The 24,393-nt window shown below is 40.4% G+C and overlaps 2 protein-coding genes across 23 annotated transcripts in view; one reads left to right on the plus strand and one right to left on the minus strand.

The window, feature by feature from the left end:
- The window catches only part of DLG2 (discs large MAGUK scaffold protein 2), a 1,043,894-nt gene that overhangs the window by 881,196 nt on the left and 138,305 nt on the right, over positions 1-24,393 (minus strand). For 16 of the 22 annotated variants that reach the window (XR_010828657.1, XR_010828656.1, XM_048080922.2 and 13 more), the window contains one exon: positions 13,861-13,959. Coding sequence is in view for 20 of the 22 variants with exons in the window: in XM_048080922.2 (XP_047936879.1) it covers positions 13,861-13,959 (99 nt within the window). In the remaining 2 variants the exon portion in view is untranslated. Of the gene's footprint in view, positions 1-6,141; positions 7,155-7,333; positions 7,697-13,860; positions 13,960-24,393 lie in introns of those variants that run through there. The other 6 variants (XM_013187347.3, XM_013187348.3, XM_048080937.2 and 3 more) reach the window with 5 other exon arrangements.
- Positions 1-24,393, plus strand: part of LOC106039878 (transmembrane protein 126A) — a 308,882-nt gene that overhangs the window by 138,848 nt on the left and 145,641 nt on the right. The gene's annotated exons all lie outside the window — the stretch shown is intronic.

Raw genomic sequence — 24,393 nt, forward strand, 5'->3', positions numbered from 1 at the left:
CTGTGCAGTTTAACCAGCAGCCAACCCACAGTCATCAAAGCTGTCCTCAGGCACCACTTAAGAGTGGAGTTTACTAAATGACATGTAAATTGCATGGATTCAGCACTATCACACTTTTAAGGTCTGGCAGGAAAACACCACAGTTTGAAGTGCTCATCAGTACCTAATAATGACTATAGAAAAAAAAAAAAAAAAAAGATTTTGATTTTAGCTAAATGTGAATCTCTGGGGGGGAAATCATTATGTTGCCTTTGTGTCTGATTTGTTAGAGCCTGGAAATTCAGCACAAAAAACTTAGCGACCCAATTTATGATTTGAAACTGCAATGATTCAAAGCCTGAAGTCTTGCAAAGAAAAAACAACAAATGTTGCCCAGATCTATTTAGCACTATTAACAATATGCGGGCACATAGAAATGTGGTAATTTTTTTGTTTCATATCCAGCTAAATTTAAATCAGATCCTCATGTAATGCAGCAATTTCGCAGCTCTGCTGGTTTTGGTAAGATTATAACAACACCTGAGGCACCAGTTCAAGCTGAGTATTTATACTTTGCTTTATCATTTCCTAATTTGGGGACTGACTCTACAAACAGCCTCTCAGACACACACAATTGATCCCTTAGTCCTATAGAAAAAGCTGAACCTCACTAAGTATATACCTTTTTAAATCCCTATATAGAGTTTAGATAATACAACGTAACTGGGGGAGGGAGCGGCGGGGGAGGGAAGAAGGCCTCTTTTCTTCAGCGAGACCTGTTTCAAAAGCACTTGGGCATAAATAAATATTCTATTTGCATTAACTTTACACCACCATAATCAATAATCCAACTTAACCTCAGTATTGACTCACCTCTGCAAAGTGAGACCAACAGCTGGCACGTAGCATGTGAGCCAGCTCTCCACCTCCAGCAGATGACCTGACCAGATTTACCATTCTGGCCTTCTGAGAGCATCTTGGGACTGATTTTGCTGCTCTAAATTAGAGATCATGGAACAGTGAGGTCCCTCCTGCGGTGCCACCTCCATGTTGTTCCATTCCTCAGCCAAGTTCTAAAAATACCCCTTAATTCTACTGGTTTGGCACTGGGAGTGGATTGTGTTGGCTAAATGCTGAACAAGAGTTTCCCCCTTACTTAGGGAATCCACAGTGTCCTACTGGGACACAAAATCTATCTTTTCCAAGCATGGAATGCTATCAACAAGGATTTGTAATGATATGCTGAATGCAGACTGGCAGTTTCAAAATCAACGAGCCCAGCCACAGCAGCTCTTCAGTCAGATTTACAGTGATGCTGTTGAGCAGGATGAGTTCTGAATTTTGCCTTGTCTTTTATGTTGGGACTACAGGGAAGGGAAAGCTAGTGCTAACAAAAAGATAAGGTACATGTTTTACAGCCTTTCTCTGTTTTACTGCTAGCTTCATGCTGCCAAGCAGAGTGATGGATGTGTGGAGCAGAAGGGACCTACAGAAGACTCATACACAAGGTTTGTGCTAGACATTGATCCCGTACTTGAGAATAGTGGCTTATTCTCCATGACCATTGCTTGTATTGAGACTTCTGCTCACACATCTGTCAGTTTTGCCTTAAGTGCATACATTGGTCTCCCTGGTTCTAAATATATTGCCAGACGAGCAGAAGAAAATAGAATAGACAGATGTTGCTGGCTCCTGGCAACATTGCCAGTCAGAATTGAATACGTTCAACCTTGGTATGGCTTAGCAACATAACCGTATGACCCTTCTTCCCAGGGCCATCACAAAACATATTTTTTCACCATCCATCCTTATTTCATTCTTTTAAATGCTTGAATTAAATTCTTAGAAAAGGTGCTTGGAGGACAGCCATGAAGAGGAAAATATTGTAGACTAAAACATTTTTTTTAAAAAAAGAAAGATAAAAAGAAAAAAATCTCCTTCATTAATGCAATGCACTGTCTTTCATTAACTGTAAATAAATAATTTTTTTTCCACTCACATGAATAATCACTTTTTCATTTAGTTTTCTGGTCCCACAGAAGTCAGCCACGCTTGAATTAAATATGGAACCTGTCCAGTGCATAATGCAGCTTAAACCTCCACAGAGTTACATGGAAGCTGGAACAAGAATCTCAAAAGAGTATTTTTTGCAGAATTTTCAATATTTTGATGATGAAAAATAATTTTTGTAGCTAACAAAACAACAAGGTCAAATTAGGCATTCAGGCTTGGTCCGAAGGCAACCAGTTCCCTGGTGTACAAGCCAGGGGGTACAATTCAGGGGTTAGGCAACAAACAAGCGGCTTGGGTTTTCTGAATAAATTGGGGCTATTTTATTTAGTATCTAGTCATGAGTCATTAGTGTGCACTGGTTTCATCTTTGTAAGCTCTTCTCAACACACAGAAACATTCAGGTACTAAAATCTGGAGTTTTAATCAAATCTAGATTGCCCGTGAAATTTTAAAATCTCTGACATAGGAGAAGGTTTTTAGCTACCAAGGTTTTAGTGACCAAGGACTGAATGGCAACTTGTGGTATTATTTAATTCTCCTTTTTTGTGGTGCTGTGATCGCCAGTTGCAAGTATCAAAAACCCTGAACCTGACACCTGAGTCATGAGGTTTCAAAAATAAAAATACCTTTTGGTTTATCTTCATTTGCTTTCTGACTTTTCAACCTTTAGCGTTTCCACCTTTGAGATCTCCTTTGGAACAATGAGGGCCAGAAAGATGTAAAAATTTTTGTCACTGAAAGCTGAACATCTTTTCTAAGTCACCTGACACCAAGAGCTGGGGGTTTCAGCAAAACAATCTGTATTATAGAGAAGCTTGTCTGGCAACACAGAACTACCTGTTCTATTTTTCACCAACTGCAGCTACTGCTGTACTCATAACACTGCAAAGGGCAGAAGGATGAGAGAACTGACGGCCAGGGGAAGGGACAGCATGTTGCCTCTGACTGTTGGGCGGCACAGTGGGAATGTTCTTCCTTTCCAAAACCTCCTGGTACTCCCATAGGGATGGAGTCTTGACCTGAACTTTTATTTATACTGAATTCCTGCAAATGATAAAATACTGCCACAAAATAATGTGCATTATGCAACAGGAAAAGAAAGAATCTATATTGGGAATATGATAAATTAAAACAAACTAGGAGCCCATAAGAAGTCCTCTTTGACTGAGTCAGCATTTCCAAAGTCCTGGGTGCAGAAATGCCTGGAAACATGAAATCAAAATGGAGAGAAAGAATCTGTACAAATTAATATCTTATATCTTTCTTAATCATAGCCTACATTTTGGCTGAAAAAATAACGTCAGGAGGATTTAAGGTTTGGGGATGTACATCAGAAATTAATTTTATTAGATGGCATCTGTAGAGTTCAAAACAGGATCTTTGGATCCCTTGTGCATGATCTACAAGGGCATATTCACCCCACCACAACATTTATGTCATTTTCTACAGGCTGGAAATACTGCAAATTCCAGAGTAAATTTAATGACCACGTGTTACAAATGTCAACTTTTTAAACAGTGTTCATCTTTTGCAGTTTAAATAGCATTCATCTTTTACTCCCTTTTTATTATTTATAACATGTGAAGAATAAAACTGATATATTTACTCCCTCTTAACATTAAGATCCACTTTTCCAAGAATGAGAGTGGCAAGTATTTGCACAAATCAGACAAATGGATACTTAAATAAGGACAATTAACAGATCTGAGACCAAAAATAGTCAGACTGCTGTTCTGTAGAATTCATATTTATTGAAGTAAATTTTAAAATGAATCTAAAATAGTCTGAAAAACAAAAAAAATCTTCTGTCATTATACTGCTGAAAACTTGTATAAACTGATGCTATAAAAATTTTGTAGGCTTAATGGAAATAGGGTTACTCTAATGCACAATAAAGTAAGTAAGAGCAGATTATGGATCAATATAATATAATGTCAATGGTGCAGCTATTTAAATATGGCACCAAAGCAAGATGAGGAAATCAACTGTAATTTCTTTGGCTTCAAGCCTTTGTAATATGAAAGTGTTCTGAAACGAGATATTTGCCATTATTCAGATCATTTATATACGTTAATATGGTGTTCCCACACACATCCAAATAGCAGGTCAGCTACAACTGACAATCCTATCTCATTCCAACACCAAAGTTGGCAGCAAAGACTGAATATCTGGAGTTGAATATTTGAGGCTCATACGCTTGACTTTCAGAATCATTTTGGCCATTTAGTAGCAAATCCGTGAGACTGAAAAGCTGGGAGGAAAAATACTGTGGATAGTTGGAGCTGGGTTCCCTGCTCAGAGCAGCAACAGTAGTGAGGTGATGGTGAGCCTACATTTGTTATTGATCAGAAGACCTTGGGAAATTGTTCAATGCAAACATTCAGTGTCAATTCATTAAATAAATAAAGATATATCTCCTGTTATTAAAAAAGAAAAAAAAAATCGATCTTTAAGTAGACTCATTCTCCTGTCCCCAGTCCTCCTTGCCAAGCTCTCAAGGCCAAGGATGGTTGCAACTACAGGTCCACACCACACCACCAGAGACCCAGAAGTAGGGTTAATTGCAACTTTCTTTTTCTACCTTCTTGCTTATTTTCAATTACATACAAACGTCAAGGAGTGTAAGTCAGATGCTTAACACAAGCCTGCATCCAGGCTTTTCTCAGTGGTGCTACACCATTGCTGCTGAGTGCTTTTCACTGGTATCACACCAAGGGGCACTTACAGGAACTTCCACTCTGCTCCAGGGCAGGTTGGAGATGCTGTCTTAGATCCATCATGGTTTGCAGGAACCAGAAGGACCTGGAAAGGCCCAGAAAGAACAAAAAACAGCAGGAGGTGAATGAGGCCACAGAAGGAGCATAAGGAGCATATGCTCCTTCTGTGGCCTCATTCACCTCCTGTTCTTTCCCCGTCTGGGTTTCTCCATTGTCATGAGGGGAATGACAGCTCGCATCTGTTTCAGCAGCTCCACCATACTCTGTGGTGTCCACCCACCACCACTCATTGCTGCCAATGGGTTCTTGGGGTATCTCCTCCTGCCCTTTTCCATGTCACTGGCAGGGGTCCCTGTTTTAATGTACATCAGGCAAAAAAATAACAGCAGTGACAGCAGTACTAAACATTGTTTCACCTTATCATTTATGTCGCCTTGAGCTGTTCTGGCTACCTTTGGCATGTTGCAAGTCTTGTGGCAATTGTGAAATTCATCAAAAACAAACCAAAACAGAGAACAGCCATGCTGAACCCCAATGTCCTTATTTACCCCATTAACTGTTTCTCATAAATACTATCACCATGTGCAAATCTGCTTACAAACATGTGGTGACCTGCCCGTCCTGAAGCAACAGAAAGGAAGTTCACTGATCATCTCCCTCCGGTTTAATATTAGGTTAGTTTGCTAAGTTTGAGGATGCCTCAAAGAACCGTTCAACTTATCCCTATCCCACATCTTTAACTCGGGCAGTGTCCTTAACCACAGTCTTTAACCTGACACAAATTTTGTGGGTAAAAATTTATTTACATGCACATTTGGAAGGAATTATTTAGAAGGACCATTCCCAAATAGTCAGGTTAGATCCAACATCAGTATAAGAGTGCTGAACTGGAACCAAGGCATTTTTATTTTGCAGGCCCAGAGATGCAAAGCAAGCTACGTTTTTCCCCAAAAAAGCCACAATAAGCCAAAAGAAACTTGCATCTCTCCAATCAGAAACATCATGACTATCTAAACTACATCTGATTGGCCTCTTTAAAAATACTGGGACCCATATAATGCCCTCATATTTTTTTTATTCTTTAGTTTAGAGAATTAGCTGATAAGCAAAGAAAATATGTGCCTGATACCATGTATTCTGAAAGTGCTCCAGTAGCTAGAGATATTAATAGACACAAGCACAGGCTAAGATAAAATATGGAATCGTTTTCCTTTAGCTAGTAAAAATAAGTAAATTACATATTATTTAGGAAGTGATATAGAAGCAAACTGCATAATCTACAGAAAAAGAGAACAAAATGCTCATTGAAGCAAAGCTTATTTACCACTTTATCTTGCAACCTGACACAGTACATGCTCAATCTATTTAATTACAGGAACAGAAAAATAGCAGAAAAAATATGTACACATTACAGCAATGTTTCCAGTCCTACCTTGGTCGTGACAATGCACAGACAATCCATTCTGTAAATCTCCACAGGAGTGTATGTAAATCATAAAAACAAATCAGCAAGGGTGAGGAAAGGCTTTTGAACAGCATGAACAGAACCGGAGGCTTGAATCTGCACAGCCTGCTTTTCCAAGTGGGGCCCTCATAAGAAACTCGAGTCCTCCTCCACAATGCTAAAGGCAGTCATGATGCTCAGAGGGATCAGAAAACCCATTAGAAATCGTCTCAAGCAAAACTTCCAGGTGGCTTATCAGGCTTGATTGCTGCATTGTTCAATCTGCGATCAAAATATTCTGTTGAATGGTATGCAGCCTTCTACATGGGAAGATGAGAACCACAACAAGCACAAAAGAGCAAAAGCATCACATTTCAGCCCTGGCTCTGGTTTCACAATTCTGATCTGCTGTTTCAGTATACCCATAAGATTTCCTTTGCCAAGTCTCTCGCTCTCTCTCAATCTCTCTCTCTCTCTCTCCTTCCCTGTCTTTTTTTTTCTCCCCCCTCTCGCTCGCTCTCTCCCTCCTCTTTTCTACTAACTCCGAGCAAGCACAACACACACAACTATCGGGCCCATCTATCACAGCGCTGTCACTTCTCTGCCAAAACAACTGCTTTCTTGTACGGGTTTTTATTAAGAGCACGATTCCTGCAAACACATATTGCTTGAAGTGCATGATTGAAACATTAAGGTGTGCGCGATAGCTCATGCGTCACATCTACAATCACTCTGAATTACTAGGTCACATTCAGATTCAGGAAGTGAATATAAATTACAGCTGGATAAGGCGAACTTTCAGAAAGTATAACAGAAAATAAGCAGTGGGGTTAAAAAAGGGGAACTGCGCATTCACACATGCATACAGGTCTGGGAAGTGCAACAGTGATATAATTTTAATTTACTATCCATGGAAAAAAATAAAATAAAATAAAACCCACCACCATTATATACATTATTGAAAGCCAGAGAGGGGCACTTTTTTTTTTCTCACTTATGAAAAATATATCAAAGGTTTAATTTTTTAAAAAGCACACTGAATAACAGAGCTTAAAAACTCCTAGAGTTCTTTCCCAAACTTTTTCTGCACCTTTGACAGATTCGCAGACTTAATCAATTTATTTTGTGTTCTGTGCGCTTTGCTCAGACTTTTACAGACTGTTTAGCCCCCAGCCCCTACCTTTCTTGCAGTGATGCTGGTGCAGAGCTTGCCTTTCAGGTGTCTTACATGAATCATTCTGAGTTAGAAAGCTTGCTGTCAGCTCTCAAAGTCTTCCCTTTCTTACAGATAGAGGAAGAGAGGGGAAGAAAGAGGGAGCGAGAGAGAAAGAGACACAGAAAGGGAGAGATATGTAAAATGAAAGCTCTGGCCAAAGAGAGAGGAAAATCAATGCTCCTATTCACTGGAAAAAAAAAATACAGCCAACTGGACTGTTGACAGCAACAAGAGGAAACGTCTAGACACCCATACGTTACAATTCACCTTTTCAACACACTGGACAGCACAGTCCCCCCGGGTGCTTTGCTGAGGATCTCTCATTCTCACTCAGAGCTAAAATATGTTTTCAATAAAACAAGCCCTTCCAAGAAAATAAAAGGATATTTAAGAATCACCTCTCTTCCATAAATTACTCAGGTTATAACCCTAATATTCTCGTGATTGCTAAAGCAGCAAGAGGTTCAGTAAATGACACACATTATTTTGCCAAAATGAAGTCACTGCTACCAAAGTTACAAAATCCATAGTGAATCAGATATGTGGTCAGAGAGCAACCAACCCTCCCCCAGCTAGTAAAGTCTTGAAGGATGTAATATCTTAAAGAGAAAGTCTCCAGAGCACTTCTGACTTTGCCTAAAACTTAAGCTCACTCTGAGCAACCACACGTGTGCAAAACAAACTTGATTTGTGTTTACAGCCTGCATTTCAGCCCGCATGTTTTCCCTCTGCTGTGGTTTAGTCCAGTAGCCAAACAGCCAGACAAGCTTATTAAACTATAGATTATATGAATCAGGGAACTTTTCAAACATTCTTCAGGTCAGAACCAATTAACCACCTCTACCTAAGAACACATTAACCTGTTAAGTTGGTCTAACAAAAGCCACGCTTGTGCGCAAGGCGTGACAAGAATAAAAGGGAATTCAGTCAAACGTAAAACTGGGAGATACTTTAACACTTAGATGTCAAGCATCCAGCAGTTTTTCCTTTTCTACTTGCTAGAGTCAAGCTGATCCAGTAAGGTGTTAAACATTTCCATACATATAATTACCTAATGACTTGGCTGTAAAATTTCATATCATACTAGAAATTGGCATATGGGGATATATTTTGAAATTGGTCTCTGAGGACATGATCTGTAAATGCCTCTACTTGAAGTAACTCCGCTGAGTTGGTCTCAGGGAATTCATGATCCTATTTACCATCTATATGAAAAATGGAGGGTATGAACACATTGAGGCTATGCAAGCAACCCAACTTGTGTGTGTGTTTGGGAAAAATCAGGCTCCATAAGTGTACGCAAAAGTTTTCACCTGAACTTCTCCATTTTTGGGGTTTAAATCCTGCACTGTCACCTCCTTCCATAAAATGCATCAAGGAGTATTTAACAGCACAGGATTTGCCTGTGCATTGCCCAAGCTTACCGCAACATTAAGCTACAGCATCCCTGAAATATTGCCACCTACTGCCACCTGCAGAATCTCCTTTAGCTTCAGACAGAAGAGACCCACGCTTCTGGGGACATTGACCACAACTCTACTCTTCCATGGGCTCATTTTAGTTGCCAGGGCTCTTGGTTGCAGCTTCTAAGTCACATCCATCAATGACTACTCAAAGCCAGGGATGCACTATATGAAGAGTTGACTGACTCAGTGGATCTCCAGAAATTCTCCTGAGAATGCAAGCCCTCATTTTCATTAACATCCCATCCCTAACCCAAAAATCAAGTTTAGTAGCTCCATTTTCTTCCTCCAAGTTGATACTTCTACCATTCATTTTATTTCCCCAAACATAAGATTTTCAAATCCTTGGCACAGCTTTCCCCTTCATTAGCAACAACTCCTTCTGCTCTAATTTCTGCAGGTCATATCACTGCTTAGTTTTATTTTTTTCCTCTGCTCTTCCAGCCTTCATGTTATCTGTCCATATGATCACGATTGAAATCTACTATAGAAAGACTTGACCCAAAAAACAAACAAGTTAAGAAGCAGCCATCTGGGGTGAAAAGAGATGGTTTATCATTGCTTTTGTTGTTGATTTAGATGGCCAAAAATATCCTCTGATGAGCTCTGACTCTCAGGAAGCCATAATACAGGAAGAATAACAACTATTCCCCACTGTGATAGCGGTGGCTCTGCAGACCACCATGTGAGAACAACTTACCCAGGTGACTACTTCCTTCTCCTCTAATTTTACCAAGGTATCTATTTTTAAGTCACACAAAACCAAGCAATATAAGGTGAGTGGGTAAAATGTGATGGTCTTTACAATGCAGTAATTTAGACTGGACAATTTAATGCTCCTTTCTGGCACTAAAAACTTTACTGTATCCAGATACTTCCACTTGGATAACCAAAGCATAGGGCTTAATTAGGCAGTTATATTTAGAAGCAGAGCCTGTAACATCCAGCTGAAACGAATATTTTGTAAAAGCAAGCTTCTGTAAAATTTAATAGGAAGGATTCTATGATTTTTATATCTTTCATGACACCCCCTTTTAAACAATTCGTAAGTTATTTTGAAACCCAACTATTGGTAAGCAAAAACTGTATACAGAAACTGATTCATTAAGGGAAAAAAAAAAAAAAAAAGGCAAAATTGGCTTCATTATTATCTCCAATTCAAACAACGGAAATTAAGGGGGAAAAAAAATATAGGTCTCCAAGCTTTGGTGCAGACACTGAGAAAGGAGACATCTACCAGACTGTTAGCAAAGTATTAGGAATGTCAGCATTTTGCAGAATTTACCCAGTGACTATTTAGAGCTCTAGGCACCTACACAGAGAACACAAAAGCACACACATCCTCTCAAAAATGTGGAGAAAGATTTATTTACGCTTAATGTATTTTAAATTGTGTACTACAGAGTACTTGCTGATGGTACCAAATTGGCAGTCTTTTACATAGGGTTTATGTTCTCTTTCTTGTTTTCGGGTCCTATATTGCACCCAAACAAGCTACGAATACATCAAATACTTTCCTGATTACTTGTCTTCCAAGAAGGCAATCGATGTAGTTATGAAATTATGTCTTTACGGTCAGAGCTCATTTATACCACTCGAGCCCTGTTCCAGTGAGGTTGCTGTGCATCACAACTGGTTAGTTAATAGGTCACCACTGGGATAAAAGTTATGTGAGTAATTATATGCTAGAAGGGAAAAACCCATGAGACAGCCTCTTTATTAGGACTGTTTCTGTGGTACGCAGAAAATAAAAAATGAGAAACCTCTAATCTAGCAGATCCTGGATTTGTAGTCAGGAGCTATACTACAAATGAAATGTCAGAATAAATCCTACTTCAGCCATGAAAAGAAGTTAATACAAATTTCAGAAGGCGTGAAGTTTTGTATACCTCAGTTGCTGAGAATTTTAATGCAGTTCCCAGGCTGAACCAGAAGCCCACGAGTGCTGGTGTTAATTTAAAGATCAACAAATTAGCAATTCTGCCCCTCCCGACTGCAGCAGCCCTAACAGGAGCAGATCTGCAACTGGCCTCAGGCCCATGAGAGACTCAGGCAGAAGCTTTTGTTATAGCTTTCCCTTCTCCTGTGCATGGCAAATTTCATTGCTATTTAGCACAATCAGCATTGGAGTCCTGACCAGTTTCCCTAGCTTTCTCAACAGAAAGAAATATATCATTTTCTTTTCTGTGGGGTATCACAGACCTCACTATTCTGAGCCCTCTAGATGGTAAAAAGAGCACGGGGAGAAGGGGAGGCTGAACAGCCAGTTCCTCTACTCCATCCCAAGCATTCTGCACCCACATGGCCACCGTGGCCCCAGGCTCAACAGATGCAGAGAATGTTTGTTTTCTGCTCTACAGCTGTGGATGGGATCCCCTCTACTCCTGCCACAAGCCTCCAAAGGAGCTCAGTGGGGCCATGTGGTGGTTGCCTCCCTTCCTCTCCAGGAGCTGATACAATACTAGGATTCCAGGAGAAGTGAGGGTGGAAAAGACCTCAGGAGGTCTTCATTTCAACCTCCTGCTCAAACTGGAGTCAGCAGTGAGGTCAGACAGAGAACATTATTCAGTCTGTTATCCAGCCTGGTCTTCAAAATCCCCCAAGGTGGAGCCCATAGAACCTCTCTAATAGTCTCACACCAGCCAACAGACCTATGAAAAGAGGGTGAGGCAAGCTGGGAACAGAATATGACTTGCAGGGTTATATGAAATGCACATTCGCAATCCCAGGGTGTGGAGCAGAGGATGGGGAAGGGTTCTTGAGCCATTCTACAGCTCTGAAAAGCCTGGGATAAACTAGTCTTTTGAAAGCTCTGCAGCCTTTCCTAATTTAAAATTTCTGCCTAGTGTTTTATGTATTTATTATTTTCCATACAAAACCATAAATGTTTTCTCTCACTTCCCACAAATCCTTTATTCAGAATGAAACAGAAGTGGTTCAGTTATGAATGCTGCCCTGGCTTTATGTGGACTGGGGTGCTCTGCAACAGAAACACAGTACCCAAGGGCAACACGTCCTGAAGTGGCACTCAGCTCTCAAGATCCATGGTGAATGAAAAGTTCATTTTAATTCTTGAGCATTCTGCCTGGGGAAGTAAATCTAACATCCAATTGATCATCAGCAACTGAAAAGAACTGGTGCATATGTTTAAACATGTAGCCAGTCCTAAATAGCTATGTGTCACTGTCATAGCTGTGTGCTACTGACACTCGAGCACAGTCACTTGAAAAAGAAATCAGACAAAATGACTCTTCCAAATGAACTGACACAAAATGGTAAATTCCAGGGCATGAAAATAAAACATCTTGTATCTGCTGTCCCATGCTACTGGGAACTGAAGAAAATACCACCCACAGCTCTGAATTTCTTATTGTTTGGTGGTGGGCTTGCCAGTTTTGGGAGTTTATTCTCAGGTACACATTGTGCTGTAAAGATACAAACAGCATGAAAATGTAGTTTGTAGAATTGCTGATGGAAAAACATTGAGTCCAGGAGTCCACAGCACTGTGACTATAAGCAGGAAAAACAGTACATTGTTCAGATGGGCATTCATATTGGAAATTATAGGACATTGGGCTAGGATCCAGGACATCTCATGTTTTCTACAACATTTTCATGTAAGCAATGCATTTAGTGCATATATCAAGCCCCTGATAATTCCTTGCTTTGGGGAAATAATTTCCTCCATAAATATAGGGGTAAAATTCAGTGAGTGTACAAGTTCATGCAATACAGATTCAATATTTGGTTTGCCAGATATTAATCATATTTTGCAGTTTGGGCCATCCACTTCAGCTTTGTACAGCGAGGAGTGTGCATCAGCCCCATACCTGAACTGGTGCATGCTCTCATCTCCTTTTCCCTACAGAGGAGATTGAGGACGTTCAAAACTGCACAGAATCAGGTTGTTGAAGGGGTTTTGACCAAAAGATCCGGTTCTGCTGATCTCACAAAGAATTACACTTCAACTCTAAGTACCAGAGGATACAGTACAAAAGTTTTCTGATCATGTGTGAATACAGCAACAGAAGAAACCCAGAAAGTTATGCTAGACTATTAATTCTTTAGAACTTGAAAAGTTAACGAACGGATACATTGATCTAGGAATGTAAGCAAAACCCATGGAAAAGTCTTAGACAAGGTAATAATCTGCAATTTTCCACTGTTATAAACAACTTTCATTGAAGTCTACAAGGTATCACATGAGCAAGCCAACTCAGTTAATGTCTGTTTTCTTTTCGTCATGTTTCCAGCTTGCTAACTTTAAAAGAAAACTTAATAATTTTCTTTCACTTCCAAGAGAAAAAATACAGAATGACTTCAAGGCTGAAACTCTACATAATAATACATAAGCCCAAGAGAATTGTTACAGCCAAGTTGTGAACCTATGAAAATAATGGAGATACTATAATGAAACACTTAAAACTGCTGCACTGCAAACAGCAAGGCTGTTACAAAGAGAACTATAACTTACCTCCTTACCACAGCCATGAAGTCATATTGCCTCATGCATTATTCAGTGTAGTTTTATGGTCCGTATCATTAGACTGCCCATACAAAAAATCACCACTTTGCTGACATATTCTTCCATACTGACTCAAAACCACAAAGAAACTACAAAATTCAATGAGACTGAAAAAAAAAAAAAAAAAAAAAAAAAAAAAAAAAAACAAAACCCTTGGATAAAATTTACTAACCATGCAAAATCTCAGAATTCAAAAATACACCGAAATGAAAGCACCTTGAGTTCAGCAAACCTATAGAACCTTCACTGGTATTAACAACATTTCTACACATAGAATAAAAAACAAATCCTGCTTGGGACAGCATGAAATACACAGGGCCAATAACATACAAGAATAAATTGCAGCCATAAGCCTCATTTGAATGTGCTACCATGCATGCAGTCAATAACGAGCAAAAAAATGATGGAAAGAACTCAAATTCAATATATCCTACACATTTCACCTCCAGCAAAACTCAACTGAATAAATATTTCAGTCTCCATCATGAAACAGTTTACCCTACCTTTGTCTTCGTCTCTACCACATAATTTTCAAAAGTCTGGTTCTCCTTATTGTGTTCCCCACATTGTCCAGATCCTTCTGATCCATTGGAATCTGCAGCCTAAAGGGGAAAAAAAATCAAATAAGGTAGCTGAGATGTGCATTATCATTTTGTTATACCTTAATGTAACGATTAGCATGCACATACAGAAACGTAGCCTGAATTCACATAAACCTCAAGTGGTTGATACGTAAGATTTTCACCCTGATGTTTTGTCATACAAAATGTCTGGGGTTTAATCTCATAGCCACTCTTGTGGAAGTCTGTGAAGGTCTTAATAGGATAAATCTAAAAGTGATGATTATCATTATCTCTAGTTGACTTCAGAAGGCACTCAGGGTTCTCTGCAGCTCTCAGCATCACAACATCAAGATAAGAAAGGAAATCCATGCCCCGCCACAAAGGCCCACAGATAGTAATGGGGTCTCATCTGGAGTATCTGCAGGAACAGATTTCTTTACAACATTAACCGCATTACCTGCTTTGTCTTCTCATTTCTAATTCACGACATTCTCCTAAATGACATATTTTTGAAAGGGTTTCACACTTGTGTATTAGCCATATTTGCAAATCCTTAAAATTAAACTTTTTTTTTTTTAACCTTTCCTTCATTTACACAGATTACAATCTTACATCACGTACAGAAAACCATCAAGAAAACACAGTAATTTTCCAAAAAAAAAAAAAAGTATCTTTAATAGAAGTAAAAGCCTGTATTTGTTTTTTTCAATTTTCCTGCTGAAAATCCAATATGTTGTTGTAGATTTTGCATTAAGACAATAAATATTACAAATGACTTCTCTGTTTACAATGTTTTGCCCTGCAAAAGTGTGCTTAAAGAAGTAGGCATTGAATGAGACATGATGACTGCCACTGTCACAAATCTCAGAAAATTTCTGGGCACTTTGCAAGAGCACGAACAGGAAAGCTGTGTGAATTCAAGCAGAGTAGAGTCTCCTGAATCTATCAGCACTGAGCATCACAGACACTGTGAGTGATTTAGGTCCATCCTTTTTTCAGCCTGTTCACCAGGAGTGCAGTCAATTTTAACACAACAGGCAAGAAATTGTTAGCATTTTAAATAGATCAACCATTGCCAGCACAACTTCGAAAACAAGCCCGTGCCACAGAAACAGCCAAATCACATCCACATGTGCAAATGTTTTCTCCTCTGATACTAGATTGTTTATTTAGGGCTCAATCCAGCAAAAGACTGAATGCTGGCCCCAACCCAGCAAACTACTTAGACACGTGCTTTTAACTTCAGTGCAACCAATGGCCTTGATTTCGTGCTCGATCTGAGCATGTGTTTAAATGCTGTATTGGATCAGGCCCAGCAGCTACATGGGGCTGAGCACACGGGACTCCATGCATGTCCTCTCTCAGTTTTTAGCTTCTCTAACGTGCCTGCAGTCATGGAGAAGCATGCATTAGTTTGCCTTGTTTCTTATCACAGAAGAGTGTTGCATATCTTGCATCTGGAAGGGAGAGCAAGGCAACGTGGCCAAAGTTATGCAGGAAAGCAAGGACCTGAACCCAGCATCTCTGAATGCTGCAGCTTTTTTTTTTTTTTCCCCAAGAAAAGGAATATTGGTGTTACAAAGAATGAAGAAGCATGCATAAAAATTTTCATTTCGTTTTTGCCTCCTTTGAATACCTGATGTGTTTTTCATGGTTATTATTTACAGGCAGCAATATAAGCCATGCAAATCAACGTGTTACCTATTTCCTCTAATCATCAAGACCGGGCTCCGCCTGATCCTTAAAGAAGCTAAGATTCTGCAAGTTCTCAAAGGGGGCTTGACAACTTCCAGCAGAAACTACAGACTGTAGAACAATAGTTATCAAATGAGTGCAGCTGCAAACTTGGATAAGGAACAAGTTTAGTTTGCTTATGTTTTACCTTTTTTTTTTCCTTCTCCCTCAAATTTGTCATCATTAGCTGAATCCAGTATTTTCAAAGAACAAAAAACAATGTCAAAAATGCTGTGAAACGTTTCAATTGTTTTCCTTAGGGAAACAGGTCATGGATTAACTGTGAAGAACAGTAAATGAAGGACATTAGGAGGCTGCAACAGCTCAAGTAAAAGTAATAATAATAAATTTGGAACATTTCTCTGTTCCAGTGCTTTAAGGTTCAATACACATTAGCAAAATAATATCTGATTCCCAAACTTGAACGAAGTATACATTAGCAATCCATCCAAAAACCAAAAGTCATTTAGCTTTATTTTTGAAATAAACAGGACTGTATAACACAAGAGGCAAAAAGGACGCTTGTTTTGTCCTGTGATAGGTTTATTAAAACTAAGTGCTCTTGGATTTAAGTCTCTTATTCTTGACATACACATGGTCCTCCCTTCAGAAGCTAACCAACAAGCCTACGCTCTCTAAACTTACATGAACACAGTATACACAAAAGTTGCCTGCTCATACAAAATAAGTGTTTTAGCAACACCTCATTATTCCTGGTATGTGGAGGTCACTATGAAAAGCAGAACTGGCAGCCCCAGCATGACACAGTATGAATGCAGGGCAGCAAACGCACCACGCTTGTACCTCCTGGTAGGAGGTTCTGCAAATAATGACTTCAAGCTTGAATTAAAACTATTAGCAAAAGTCTACATTGTTTATCAGCACTCTGTATCTAGAAGGCTGGTATTTGGAAAATATCACAAAAGAAAATATTATTTCCTCCGAGTCTGTCAGAACAAGACTGACAGACTTGGAGAAAAAGAACAGAGAAGAGATTTTATAAGTAAATGTTGCAAAAGAAGCTTAGAACTTCATTTGGTAACTTAGCTCAAATGGCTGGTAACTATAAGACTTGCAGATCACACCAAAAGCAATCTCCAATTCTGTTTATAATTAATGCTAATCTATTTAGATTATAATTAACATGGACTACTTAGACTGTAATCTCTTCAGGGCAATGTCTCTCTCATTGTGCAAACTTACAGCATTATTTAAATGTTTATTAATAAAATAGTAATCACATTAGCTACCTTGTTAATTTTATCTAATTTTAACAGTGCTCAGCTAAGCTTTCCTGTGTTTATAACACATCTTTCCTGTAGCTTATCAGAACATGCACAATTGTCACAGTCAACTGTCAACAAAATTCTTGCTGATTTTTTTTTAATTTTTTTTTTTTTCCAAAGTACACAGTTATGAATTATGAAAGAGTTGTCGCTGGTTCCACTTTCAGCAGGCAGCCTGTTCCAGTTCATGTCTGAGCCAGCAACCAGCCAGAAGGAGCATCTGCCCTCACAGGCAATTATGGCATGTGAGGTTTCCAAGAATTCCTACAGGAGGTCTTCCTATAGCAGCCAAGCTCTGCAACAGTGAATGAATCCCCCAGTCCATTATATGGCTCCAGAACTTATTCTTAATATATCTATATGAGGTACTTGTAACCATCCATGGTAGTTACCACATGCTTATGTCTAGGAACAAGGCCCAGTTTTGGAAACACTTTGATTAATAAAATATATATACATATATATATGCAAACAGTATTTTCTTGTTCCATGCTCTTGGACGTTGCTACCACGACTTTGACTTAATTTGCACACACACCTGTATGGGATATTTCCTAGGGCACATATACCATTTGTGGCTGGAAAAGGCTGATTCAGCTTTGCAAGTGACCAGGAGCACTGATGGGAGTGTGGGGGAGCTTCAGCCCACAAGCCGAAATAAATCTGCAACTGCCTTAGGGTTCAGGGAGCTAATGCAGCTTCTCCTACAGATGGAAGCTTAGGGAATGCTCTCCTGTGTGCGTTTAGAGAGAGAAATTCAAATCAGAAGCTGATCTGAGACCTATTTTGGCAGTTTGTATCAAGAATTGGTAGCTCTTCTCCAGTCCCATGAGAGCTCGTAGATAAATTCCCAGCTTGCCTTGAATGATTTACACTAAGAGGGGAAGGGTATTAAAAAAAAAAAAAAAAAAAACAAAGGGAACTGTTAACTTGTGGATGCCAATATCTGTCAGAAAATCTATCATCTTGGTAATCGAATGCTCCCAGGAATATAGAGTGCTGAGAGATACTGCTTTTATTTAATTAACTTTTATGAAAGTAAGCAGTTTGAAACAAATCATTAGAACATTTCAGAAGCTACACAGGGAAAGTAAAATACACCGTAACATATGCTGGAGTTATCCGTTTTACAAGACACCAATGTAAATGAATTCATTTAGCAGCTACGCTGGAGTAGGAAGCAACCTGAGCTGAACTGAGCGGCACAGCAGGACGCTGACACCAGCAAAGACCTGAGCCCACCTCGACGCCAGGTTGCAGCCAACTCCACTTGCGCTGTACTCGAGCTTTGTGCGAACTAAAGCTGGACGCGGGTCAAGTTCATCCTTTGCAATGTGCCAGGAACAGTAGGAACGCCTTCTGTGTCTGTGATCCGACCACCGAGGACTGCACCTTTTTGCTGTACCTAGGCAGGGCTGACCACTCTCCTAAATGTTCTCTGAGCATCGCACTTTTGATTCTTGCTGCTGGCCGTCTTGGACCACCCAAAAAAATTGTAGTGCTTGAACAGTTTGTGGAAAACAAAGCACCTTTGTGGGCTCAAAGAGCTTTTCTTGCAATGCCATGGGGAGGAAAAGTCCTAGAGACCATGAGATATGTTTTCCTTTTTCTGTACCTGACAGTCCTATTTCTATTCCTCTTATAGTCCTTATTATAGGAAGAAGTGTCATTCAGCAATTTTTTTGGCAGGAATTAACTTTTACCCATATCACAGATGACTGAAAACTCAGACAATCCCAGAGCAGGCTATGCTAGAAACTAAAATCAGGAATGTAATCCTGCTGAAGCCAGGCAGAGTTTCACTTGCTTCAGCTAGGCCTAAATTTCAGTCCAAAAATAATATAGCAGAGCTCTCGTCTTGCCCACAAAATCCTTTAGAAAAGATGGTGCCTAATCGAGTGTTTCTGAAGGCCTTTGCGAAAGCATGCTTCTGTATCTCCAGCTGAATGATTCCCTCATCTTAAAGGGGATTGTTTCTATTTCCATGGCACGGTATTTGGTTTGCTGTTTGGAGATGTCCAGGTTTGTCCACATCACATGACCACAGCTCGGTCCTTACAGCCACCCCAGGTCAGGGTGATGTTGTACATTGCTACTGGGTCTCATGGGCCAAACCCTGCAAGAATTTCACTGCAAGCCCTTGGGCCCCAGTCCTCCTAATATGACCAGGAAATGTGAATGTGAAGTGGCGGAGTCACCATCCTTGGGGGTGTTTAAGGAAAGGCTGGACCTGGTGCTTAGGGACATGGTTTAGTGGGTGACATTGGTAGTGGGGTGATGGTTGGACCAGATGATCTTGGAGGTCTTTTCCAACCTTAATGATTCTATGATTCTATGAATGGAGAAAAGGAAAACAAGCATTTGGGCATGAATTCTACCATAAAAATTGCACCACAAGTGCTTGAATTTTTTAATAATATATATATATATATATTGACTTTGGAAGCAAGCATAAATATCACAATAATATTTATTTTCCCCTAGGATTTTTATGATTCAACTTTAGCTAGAATGGATTCAACCTTTCAGAAGATTTTATGACAGACTTAAAGAGTGTCAGAGCTCAGAACAATTGCATGGCTGCCGGCGTGTGCTGCAGAAAGGTCAGGCTCAGACTTCGTGCTCCCCACCCTCCTGCAAGCAAGCCTTGCCCTCAGAGTGCCTCTAGCTGTCAGAATGATACTAGTGAGCTTTGCATTTGCTTGTCCCCAGCACAGATTTGCCCACTGGTCTGCAAGCTGTCACCCAAGTCACTAAATAATCCATAGTCAATTTGGCTGGGCTAACACCTACCCTCGAACCCTAGCTCCATGATCATCCATATCGTGTAATTACCCAGTTGTGCTCGGACTCTGATCTGGGGCAAGACAATTGACTTTCCAAGAGACGCTAGCTCATGCTTCAGCTTTTCTCCTCCCACACTCACAGTTCAGATGAAGCTGCCTGGAGTCAGTTGGCTCCACAAACTCAAGACTTGTGACCAGAAAACATACCCAGGAGCTTCACCTTTCAGGTCTAGGCTCCACCTCCAATGGCAGTCATGCAGAGCTTTGTTTTCAGCTGGACTGCAGAACGGGCCACTTGTGCATCTCCTTTGCCAGGGAGCAGCATGCCGCTAAGGTGGCACAGTGGTGGGCTATGCCACACGCAGTGGCTCTTGCAGCGGGATGGACCATGGCACTGTGAAGCCACCAGAGCCCCTGCAAACACAAGGTGTACAAGTGTTGTTGTTCTCTGCCCCACTGAGACCTGGCACTCTAAATACGGGGGGCTGGAAGGATCTGCTGGCCTCCTGCATGTGGCAGAGAGGAAAACTGAGCAAAGAGGGCACTGCAACAAGGAGTCCTGCTGCAAGGCTGAAGAGATAGTGATGTGCAGGCCAGCTGTATGAGAATGATGCTTCAAGCACGAGCCCAGATAGATGGGTTAGAGGTCTCAGACAAAGACCCTCCCTTGCTGTAGCTCTGTGCCAGGCAGCAATCCATGTAAGGAACAGAGACAATTACCTTATGTATGGCTGAGTTCTTATTCTGATCGACTGTTTTCCAAAGCATTCTCTACAGCAGGGTTACCAAACACTGTAGGGCAAATTCAGACTCCTCCAACCACGAGAATGAATGAGGTGAAAACTTTAAACAATTAATTGCATCTCCCTCAGCTCACTGGGATTCAGTCAGATCCTGACTCTCAATGCTTCCCATTCCTTACCTTTCAGCCATTGCTCTGCACTTTGCTGGGCATAAAGAAGATGAAATATGAAGAGTGATTTGGGATATTAAAGATCTATTTCTTTCAAATAAAGCAGAAGCTATTACTGAATTCTCCTGAAGGCTGGAGGAAAAGGACTAGAAAAATTAAAAGGCTGAACATAATTAATGAATGCTCATTTAGAATTGGCTATCATGCAACATCTTGGAAGCCAAATTTACAGCTGAAGAGGGCAGGCTGTATGCAGAAATGGGCTGTGGAGTGAGCTCCATGTGCACTGTGTCAAGCTGGGCGAAGGATAGGGAGCTGTGGCTGCAGGGGCCTCCCTTCAAGTGCGGAGCAATGACACCTGCAAAAAGCCCCTCTGAGCAGAAAGGTTGGCTGCTGTAAGAATAACATGTTAAAGCATGTGGTTTGATTCCAGTTGTGCCCATCTGCATACGTCTTATTCATTAGCTTCAGTGGAATCCCTCTGCATTTAAGCCCCTATAAGCGGGCACTGAAAATTCAAGCGGACCACAGCTGGAAGCAAATGCAAACACTTGCAAACAGAAAATAGAAAGTAAGTCATTAATTGTAACAGAAAACATGACTAATGGTTTTAAATTAAATAATATTTGCATGATATTTTAATTAGCAAGGATAATGTTTATTTTACTTACACAGAAGTAAAGTTCTGGATACATAAATTCCAACCTACATATTTCAGTTGCCATAACAACTTGATACATTTATTCTCTTGTGTCATTTTCTATTGCATCAGTGCTGTGTTTTTTTATACAACCAAAAAGACAAAAAGAAGAAAAAAAAAAAAAAACTGTTTTGGTTGCAATGATAATACAATATTTTTAATTGTTATTTTCACATTCAGATTTTCTTGAAACCAATATAACTTTCCCTCCAAAGATGTTCACTGCACATTATAGGAGTTTCACTACCAATTCCGGTGCTCAGCGCTGGGTTTGCCAGAATTCCCAAGGACATGTGTAGCCATTCTGCTCAGGCAGTGATCCTGCTATTTCAGCGGTCCCCCCCTGGGGACTACTCTATGGTTTAGAGCTAAGATCGTGGCAGGAGACCAGTAAAGTAACACCCTGAGCTGGTGCATTTTCTCCTGAAAACCAGAAGCAAATTTAAGTAGGGCTAGATTCTTCAGAAAGGTGCATAGTCAGATTTTGGGCAGCAGTGGCAGCAAACAGCTGCAGGGGTGAAAAGCTGCAGGGGTGCAGAGGACGTAAGTAAATGACTGCAGCACTCTCCAGGCCAGGAGGATATTTCAGAGCAGTTTCTACATTTCACACACACTCGGGTAGTGTGCGATGAGCTAGGCTTTGCTTGTAACCGGGAACAGAACTGATTCCTAAATTCTTGGGGCCTCCAAGGAGATGGCCCAATTTTTTCTATAAATCAAGGCAACCAAATGATACAATGATGGGAGGAGCAGAGAGGATTAGGGTGGCTTTTCCCCTCCCCACCTCCAGCTAGCTGTGCAGTGTAGCAGAGCCTGCAGTTGCTTGTTCACCTTTCCCAGCTCTGCACCCTCACAAAAGGACCCATTTCAATTAAATTGCAATTACCTAACTGCTGATGCTGCATTTCTTGCTGGTTCCCTGTAACAAGCGTAATGAGAGAGACTGTATTAATTAATAACAATTATATTACAGTGCAAGATGAGGAACTGCTTGGCAAGCATTGTTCTGTACAGCTGGTGTGGAGATCTCAGATTAGAGATAATGGGACATTTATGGATGTAAGGTTAGAGTTTTTGATGGAAAAGAGCTAGTGCAATGGCTCTTGTGGACTGCCTTGGCCTTTGGGGGCAGCTCTTCACTTAATGCTAACTATGATCGCTGCCACTTCAGCAAGGAGAGCTCTGACAATTGCTTTCAGAGATCTGTCTCCTTAGTTCTCAGATGTGAGAATGTGCATGTGTGCTACCACGCACATTTTAGGACAAGCTCCATCACAATATTTTGCTATGACAGGCAGTTTCTCTCTTTTTGTTTTGGGGAATTGTTTTTTTAGTAGATCATACTATTCTTCCTTATAAAAAGTATATATAGATATATATATATATATGAGTAAGAAAAAACGCATATAATAGAATTAGAACAACCCCAAATGAGAATAACACCCAACGATGCTAGGTACTGCATGATAACCTGGTAGGAAATGTATTTGAATAGAAAGTCACTCAGATAATGTGATTGAATTCTGATTTATCTCACGATGCACCGCAGGTCCATAGCAAATTCAAGGATAGAAACAAGTCTCCTGCCTCCACCACTGGCCCACACAGTCTCTTTGTATTTACACACATATCCAGAGAAATCATAGAGGAGGAAACTACTCACATTTCACTTGAGATGAACTGAAACTCGTTTTGTGTCTGTTCTTGCCAGAAATGGTGAATTTAAGTCAGTCTACTCAATAGCAGTAATAAAACCAGTCTCATTTTGAGAATAGGACCAATATGTCACAAAGTGACACTTAGGGAAACCAGAGGTGTTTTACGCTAATGCAGGGATATAAAGCCAGTATTAAAGACAAGGAAAAAAAACATAACCACAAAATCAAAACCCTGGGGAATATTGTAATGACTTTTACTTCTTGAGATAGTTTTGCTTGAAGCATCCTGAACCTTAGGATGCAGAGTATTTGTTTTGGCCATAGCCATAGGGAGGGGAAGTAAGCAATGGCTGTCTTTACGTTGGCAGGCTGCCTTGCCAAGTCATGGCTGCTGAGCTGCACAATCATATATACTCGTGCTGACATGCAAAAATACTGCGGCTAAACAAAACCTTCAGCAAAACACAGTGCCATTTCTCTTCATTCAGCATCTCTCCTACAGGGCATTGCAAAATGCTTTGCACTGAGATATATATAAGAGGAAAAGGACTCAAAAGATAAGTTAAGTGGAATGACTCAGGTCATGAAACTGCAGAATACGTCATCATGCTCCCTAAATGTTGATAAACAGCTGATGATATAAAGTGAAAGGGAAAACAAACATTCCCTAGATACTTATCAGGAGGTTGGGGCCCCATGGAGCTGCCAGACAATTTCTTTTGGGACAACTTTCACGAGTTAGATACTGGATAAGAATCTGTCACTGCTTAATGGAGAGGTGGCATAAACCTGTGCTTTCACATGAGGACTCCAAGAACTATTAACACCAGCCACTGACCAAGGTTATTACAAAGTTATGGACCGTGTGGGGTTTTCAGCTTCCATGAGCTTGTGGTTGTACAAGTGTAGATGTGTAAGGGCAGCTGTAAGTGCACTAAATAAACATCACTGGAAACTGCATCAGGATAACAGAAGCGAATACCTCATGTAGCAGGCAGTGCCGAGGAAGTCTCCAAGTGTCCATACTGCTCAGGCGTGTCTCTCTCCCTTGGGTTTCTACAAGGACCAGGAACCCTCCACAGCTGTCAGCTAAAGCTGATATTTCTTTACTTGAGAAACAGTGCCCTTGTCAGGAGGCACTGACACTAAGGTCCAGATGACACTATCAGAAGGGGAGTCTGGATGAGGCAATAAATTCAGTCTCATAAGGACCGTCACTGACTCTGCAACACTTCACACTAGAACTGTCTACACTTTATGCATTTGAAAGGCATCTAGGCAGCCTAGATGTGTCTTTCTCTCCTTTGTTGGGTTGTGCATACCACCAAGCTGACTGACTCAGGTGTAGGTGTACAGATTGGCTTGGAGGAATGCTAGATTAAAAGCTTATCTGAAA

This window comes from Anser cygnoides, chromosome 1, assembly GCF_040182565.1.
Source record: "Anser cygnoides isolate HZ-2024a breed goose chromosome 1, Taihu_goose_T2T_genome, whole genome shotgun sequence".
In the NCBI taxonomy this organism is placed as follows: domain Eukaryota; kingdom Metazoa; phylum Chordata; class Aves; order Anseriformes; family Anatidae; genus Anser; species Anser cygnoides.